Source organism: Platalea leucorodia, assembly GCF_965183815.1.
Source record: "Platalea leucorodia genome assembly, chromosome: 12".
Classification (NCBI taxonomy): domain Eukaryota; kingdom Metazoa; phylum Chordata; class Aves; order Pelecaniformes; family Threskiornithidae; genus Platalea; species Platalea leucorodia.
In genome coordinates this window covers 5907688-5914651 of record NC_138834.1, presented here as the reverse complement: position 1 = coordinate 5914651, position 6964 = coordinate 5907688, and the positions used below count along the sequence as shown (strand labels likewise).

Below are 6964 nucleotides of genomic sequence, written 5' to 3'. Positions count from 1 at the left end.
TCAAGGATAATTAACAATCGGCGTTACTCCAGTTAAATCCCGCTGTCCCACCCTTCCACTCTGGATGGTGAAGACCCCTCCGGGTCCCACGGAGGTGAGCCATCAGCTGAAACCTCCACTCCAACTCCCACCCCATCCCCTTCCCAAGTCCCCTTCCCACTCCTATTTTTGGTTTTTTACTCTTCAGCCTCCCACTTTCCCCATTTCCCGCTCCCCGGTGCAGCGTCATCAGCTGCTCCTGAGCTCCTGCATGCAGCAACCTCCACTGCCCCCCGAAACACTCCAGCAGAGGCTGCCCTCCAGCCAGTGCCTTTACAGCCCAGGGGAACTGCTCCCCGGCATTTGTTTTAGCTCGTCAATGATGCAGCGTTTCCTCTCAGTGCAAAGCCGGGATGAAAGCACGTTCTGGAAGATTTTAAGCCAGCTAGTGCATCGGAAGGTACGGAGTTTGCTTAATATGCTTTCCAAAAAATGAAGTTTACCTCGTAACTGGGTGAGACTCGCACTAGCCAGGGCGCTTGTCAAGCCCCTGCTCCAAGGGCCACAGATCAGCAGCGATGCCTCCCACCACCCACCCACGAAACCACAGGGTAACTCGTTCACCGTTATTCCATTAAGGTAAAAGCGCCAGGACCTGGCGAGCACCGGGCACAGCGGCGCTGTCAAAGCCTCTTGGCTCAAAAACCATTTGGCATCGCACAGGTACAGTTACACAACCTTAGCAGGCACCCAACACCTGCAGCCTGGCACTGAACTTCTGCCTGTGCTTCAAGTAGGCTGGAGCAGGCTTATACAACCACAGCCACAGGCGCAGTTACGCTTGCCAGGCACATGCAGGCCTTCCATAAAGCATTTTGCAATACCTTGGCATGTGGCAACTACGTTATCACAGGTTACCAAACAGATGGATTTGGTTAATGGCCTAAGTAGCTGTTATGTAACTTCTACGGATATTGAGAACTTACACAACCTCAGCAGAGCCACACCTGAGGGATCAGTTACGCTTGCCAGGCACGTCTATGCCTTGTGTAAGGCGGTTTTGCAACATCTCTGTAGGCGGAAGCTACATAACCACAGTTTATTAGGTAGATTTGGCTAATGGCATAAATAGCTGTTCACATAACTTGAGACAGGAACGTTTGTGGATGCAACAGCTTTATTGGAATGAACAAGTGCAGAGAAACTTGTACTTGGAAGCAAGCAACAACCAGCCAGTTCAGTTACCACCCCTCAGGCGCAGCACCAAGTGCAGGGTGGATTCCTTCTGGATGTTGTAGTCGGAGAGGGTGCGCCCATCTTCCAGCTGCTTGCCAGCGAAGATCAGCCTCTGCTGATCCGGGGGAATGCCTTCCTTGTCCTGGATCTTGGCCTTGACGTTCTCAATGGTGTCACTGGGCTCAACCTCCAAGGTGATGGTCTTGCCGGTCAGGGTCTTCACAAAGATCTGCATGCCACCCCTCAGGCGCAGCACCAAGTGCAGGGTGGATTCCTTCTGGATGTTGTAGTCAGACAGGGTGCGTCCGTCTTCCAGCTGCTTGCCAGCAAAGATCAGCCTCTGCTGATCCGGGGGGATCCCCTCCTTGTCCTGGATCTTGGCCTTGACGTTCTCAATGGTGTCACTGGGCTCAACCTCCAGGGTGATGGTCTTGCCTGTCAGGGTCTTCACGAAGATCTGCATGCCACCCCTCAGGCGCAGCACCAAGTGCAGGGTGGATTCCTTCTGGATGTTGTAGTCGGAGAGGGTGCGCCCATCTTCCAGCTGCTTGCCAGCGAAGATCAGCCTCTGCTGATCCGGGGGAATGCCTTCCTTGTCCTGGATCTTGGCCTTGACGTTCTCAATGGTGTCACTAGGCTCAACCTCCAGGGTGATGGTCTTGCCGGTCAGGGTCTTCACGAAGATCTGCATTTTTCTCTGGAAGAGGAGAGAAGGCCGTACTTTAGCCGTACTTTAGCCCCCCTTCCCCTTCCTTCCCATCGGGAGCACACCGCAGGGCTGCGCGCCCTGCCAGCGGCCCCGCCCCGCCCTGTGACGTCACAGCAGAGGGACCGCCCACATCCCCGCGAGACGCGGGGCCGCCCGCCCCCTTCCCTTTCCCGCCCAAGGCGCGCGCGCGCTCGCCACCATCTTGAGGGGCCCCTGCGCCTGCGCGGCCGCCATTTTGCCGGTGGCTGCTCGTGTTCCCCTCTCCCGCCCATCGCCGCCGCCGGGTCGCGGTGCTGCCGCGGAGGAGGGCAAGGTCCCAGCCCACGCCCGGCCCGCCATCTCCTCCAGCCGCACGCCCTTCCCCCTCAGCACACACACGCCCCTCCCGCCCGGCCACCCAGCACGCATCTAAACCCTGCCGCCGCCGCCGCCACGACAAGTGGCTCTACCCTCCGCTTTCCCCGCGGAGGCGCGGCGAAGGCGAGCGGCGGAGCACTCACCGCGGGGCTCGCAGGCCAAGCCGATAACACAACACTCCACACACCTCACACAACTGCGACTGCGCCACACATGCCCCTCCCGCCACTTATATGGCCTCCTCGCCCCGCCCCTGCGGCTCAGATCACTCCGCCAGGCACTATTTTCCCTGTGGCGCGCGCCGCAGCTCTACTGTGCGAGTGGAAGGAAGCGAGGCCCGGCAGCGCGGAGGAGTCAGCGGCTGGCGGTGTGATGGGGCTGCTGTGGCGGGCGGGGGGCGGCGGTGAGTGCGCACGGGAGCGCGGAGGAAAACCTGGCCTGGAGCTGTGGGAGCGGGCGGGGGCTGCCTGAGCCGGGCTCCCTCGGCTTTGGAGACGCTCCTGTGCCTAAAGCGTCTTGTCAGAGCCTTACGTTTTATTCAGGGATTTAAACCCTTACAGTTGCGTCTCTGTTTCTAAAGCGCCTCCTTGATTTTCTTCCCTGGGGCAGGGTGAGGGGCAGCTCTGCCCGTGGGCCTCACGGGAAGCAGGCCTTGGGCTGCCTGCAGGAGTTTGAGTACCTTGTTGGAGTCCGAAGGAAGAGGCGTATTTCTATTTAAGAAGTCTCCGATGTGTTTCAGCAAGCTTGAGGGAGACAAGCAGTGGGGGAGCGTGGTCTCCCCCACCCAGGACCAGGGCCACAAACCCGCTGGGGCTGGTGCAGGTGAAGCCTCTGTGCCACCATGGCTGTGGAGCAAGGCACAGGGAAAACAAGTTGGTGTCCAGTGGCCATAAGGGTGCCGGGGTGGCCGCCAGGGCCCAAGGCCGGGGCAGCCTGAAGGGCAGAGACCGCACCAGGGCAGCGGGGCTGGAGGAGACCCCTGCCAGGGGACGGAGATCAGGCAGCCCCAGAGGAGAGAGGTGGGGTGAGGGACAAAAAAGGCCTGATGGACAGAGATGCGAGTCCTGCAGAGAGTCTGTCTGCCTGAGATATAATCAGTGAGTGTATATATATATGCACACATATGCATCTGAGATATAACAGAAGTTATAACGCAGGACTAAGGCCTTGTCAGTGGGGTAAAATCAATCATAATTAGAAATAATAATACCTATTTCTTATTCTGTTCCCACTTACAGAGCACCTTCTGGTAGATCTCTCTTGTACCCAGTTGGCTCCTGTGCCATCCTAGTCAAACGATGCAGAAATTCAAGGGCATAGCTGAGACCAAATGGGGCTTTGTTTGCAAGATTCATGAGAAGCATTCAGTTCAATCCGCCTACAAAATCCTGCGTTTGCCAGCACCCAAGGAAAACGGCTGCCTGCCGAAGGGATGCAGATAACACCCAGGCCTGCACACCAGTAGGAAGGGAGCAGAGGCCCAGCAACAGCTTTGTGATTGGTGTGAGAGAAACTGGCCTGCATTTGCTTGAAACATGGAGCTTTTACAGGAGGGGAATGCTCTGGGGGGCTTGTCAGCCTCTCCTGCCTCGTGTTTTGTGTTAAAACTCAGCATTGCAATAGTGATAATAATTTCAAACACGCAGGTAGTTTAGCTGGGGGGGCGGGAAATCCACAAAAGTCTTTTGGTTTCTTCTCAGGTTAGAATCATGCTCAGTGCCTTATATTGTCTGCTTTTGGAGCTGTATAAGCATAAAAGATTGGAATAGCCTTTCAGATTTAGGTCTTTCCTCATCTGAAAGTGAATGATAATGCTAAGCTTATTCTTTTAGTTACAGAGAGAGCACTCGGGACGGGTCTGAAAATAGTCGAAAAGGCACGTGGCAATGTATGTCGTGACAAGATGGAGTTTTGTAATGGGAAGAGATTAAGATGATATGGTGCTGTTCTTCATCTGATTAGGGCAGGCAGCCAACCACTGAGCATCCCGAGTGAGTTTGTACCCGATGTCCGAATCAAACGGTGGAGCGGCACACCCCTAAAGGCTCAGATTTGTGTTATATTCAGATTGCAAGGCAGATGTTAGGCCCTACTGCAACAGAGTCCTTAAACCCATCTGGCCGGTTCGCAGGAGAAGGGTGCTTTTCCGAGCTGGGAGGGGCTTTCTGCGAACAAAGCCACTCGGTGTTTCCGCGACCCTGGCTGTACCCCTCGCTACGATTTCAAGACAAGCTTGGCAAATAGCAGGATGTTGGTCCTAGCAGACCATAACCCATTATACTGACAAATACTGATTTCCCGTGCCAAAAAGTCTTGTTACTTCGTGCCTGTGAGTACAAACTGCGTGGCAGTAACCGCCTCTTCCTCGTGTGCATGTGCAGGGTATGTTCCAGAAGCACAGCTGCCCAGAGAGACCCTGTCCAGGGAGCTGTTTACAACAGGGATCTTCACGCTGATCAGTGCTGTAGCCAAACGTTTGGCTCAAAATAACAACTAGAGGTAACGTGTAAATAGGAGAAGGAGCGTTTTAACCACTCTCGCAGGAAATGTTCCACGTCTATCGCTACTCAGCTGCGTCTGCCAGAGCGAGCTGGATACGCTGCTGATGGCTGAACAGTGCGGGTAAAACAGCTGGTAACTGAACTGTAGACGAAAGCTGTTTCAGGCTCTGCGAGGGCTTTGGTCTCTCTGTGCCGTACCTTTCGGCTCTCCCAGCTCTGCAGAGTTTCCTGGGCGAGAGAGAACCGTGCGAGCCCGGCCAACCCGAGGAGATCAAAGCAGGGGGCTTCTTTCCCGAGAGCTCTTCCCAGCTTGCTCCGAGCGAAGCCCGTCAGCCTCCGGCTGGAGCAGGGCAGCAGAGGTGAGCGGACGCCGCAGAGCTGCACCGTTGCAGCCGGTGAGCGCGGGTGTCCCAATTTTGCGCCTTCTCCTTTGGCTCTGGGAATGTGGTGCGGAGACCCCGGGCCAGCTGTGTGCCGACTGCAGGTTTGCAGGTAGCCAGCTCTGCGGGGTTCTGGGGCGCAGAGGTGTCGGGCAGGGCTGGCAGGCCAACGTCCCCCTGCGTTTCAGGGTTTGGTGCTTCCTCCCTCCTTTCGGGGTGCTCTGCGTCTGCGGGGCCGTGGCGCGGCAGTGAGGTACCAGAGAGACAGGAGAGCTGTGGCTGTTTGCAGTCCTGGGGAGAGCCAAGCGACCAAAAAAAGCCCTTTTGTGCCTGCTGGGAAACTGCCACCGGGGGTCTTTTTGGGTGCAGTTTTCTGTTGTTTAATGTGACGTAGCAGCTTGAACCCGAGATAAAATACATCACGGCTGGGAAAAAGGAGAACGAAAAGAGGATTGTTTGTGGAGATGCCGGGGATTGAACCCGGGACCTCATACATGCAAAGCATGCGCTCTACCGCTGAGCTACATCCCCTGCCCCGCGCTGCCCGCCCTGCCTGCCCGCCAGGTCCCCGCCGGCCTCTGCCCGCGCCGGGGCCGTGCGGGAGCGGCCGAGGGCGCGGCGGTGCCCGGGCGCGGGCAGCGGCCCCGCGGGGGGGGGCGGGGCGGGGCGGGGCTCCCGCGCCCGCGGTGGGGCTGGCAGCGCCGTGCGGCTGCCTACAGAGCTACCTGTGAACTGCAGGCGGCTCTTAGAGGTTGGGGAACGCTCGGGGTTCGCACACACAAAACTGTGCTGCTTTTGCCTCCTTCGGAAATGAGAATAATCCGCGCCGGAAGGGAAAAATAGGTTGAAAAAAAAAGGAATGACAGCACCTCCCCGTCGGGGAATCGAACCCCGGTCTCCCGCGTGACAGGCGGGGATACTCACCACTATACTAACGAGGACGGGCTAGAAACGGGGTCCCCGGGCCCGGCCATACCGGAGGCCCCGCCGCTGGGACGAGCTCTCTCCGCAGTCGCCCCCCGCCGGGGAGCGGCTCCTGCCGCAAAACCCCACGGGCGTCAGCCCATGCGGTGGCCGCGGAGCTGCTGCCCCCGCTCCGATCGGCGGCAAAACGCCGCGAGAGGGGGGGAAAAAAAGCTCTGCCGAAACCCGGGATCGAACCAGGGACCTTTAGATCTTCAGTCTAACGCTCTCCCAACTGAGCTATTTCGGCGGCCGACCGGCCCCACGCTGGCCGCAGATACGACCCCGCCCAGCGCCCCCGCTGCTGCCCGCCCTCCCCACGCGTGGGCAGCGCCCGGCTCCCGGGGCGCCCCGGGCTTCCCCGCCCCCTCCTCCGCAGCGCTCTCCAGTGCCCCGCAGGGCGGGGAGGGGCCGCGGGCACCCCCCCACCAGCCTGGGGGGCTCGGAAGGGGCCCTGGGCAGAGCGGCGCATCCCCACCCCCCTTCCCCGGGCTTTAAAAAGCAGCTCCGCCCGCTTTGCCTCGCCACCCCGCGGGCCGCCCCCCCACGGGCAGGGACGCGGCCCCGCCGCTCACACGGACACGACCCTGCGCGGGGGCTGCCCCGGAAAAACGGCAGCCGGGGCCAAAAGTGCGAACCTCCCCGTCGGGGAATCGAACCCCGGTCTCCCGCGTGACAGGCGGGGATACTCACCACTATACTAACGAGGACCGTTACGCTCAGTGTTTTTCCCGCCTCCCGGTATAAGGACGCGGCCGCCTCCCACAGCGCGGGGCCGGCCCCGGGCGGAGCCGCCCGCACCCCGCGCTGCTCCCGCAGGCGCTGCCGGCGGCGGGGCG

At 59.2% G+C, this 6964-nt stretch overlaps 1 protein-coding gene across 1 annotated transcript; it reads right to left on the bottom strand.

The window, feature by feature from the left end:
• Positions 1 to 1147: 1147 nt before the first annotated feature.
• Positions 1148 to 2516, bottom strand: LOC309596565 (polyubiquitin-B). The gene is made up of 2 exons (XM_082324929.1): positions 2425 to 2516; positions 1148 to 1912 (listed from the first exon to the last, which is right to left on the bottom strand). Exon 2 carries the CDS (start codon positions 1904 to 1906, stop codon positions 1217 to 1219), a length of 690 nt encoding a protein of 229 aa, XP_082181055.1. The 5' UTR covers positions 1907 to 1912; positions 2425 to 2516; the 3' UTR covers positions 1148 to 1216.
• Between the last annotated feature and the right edge of the window lie 4448 nt (positions 2517 to 6964).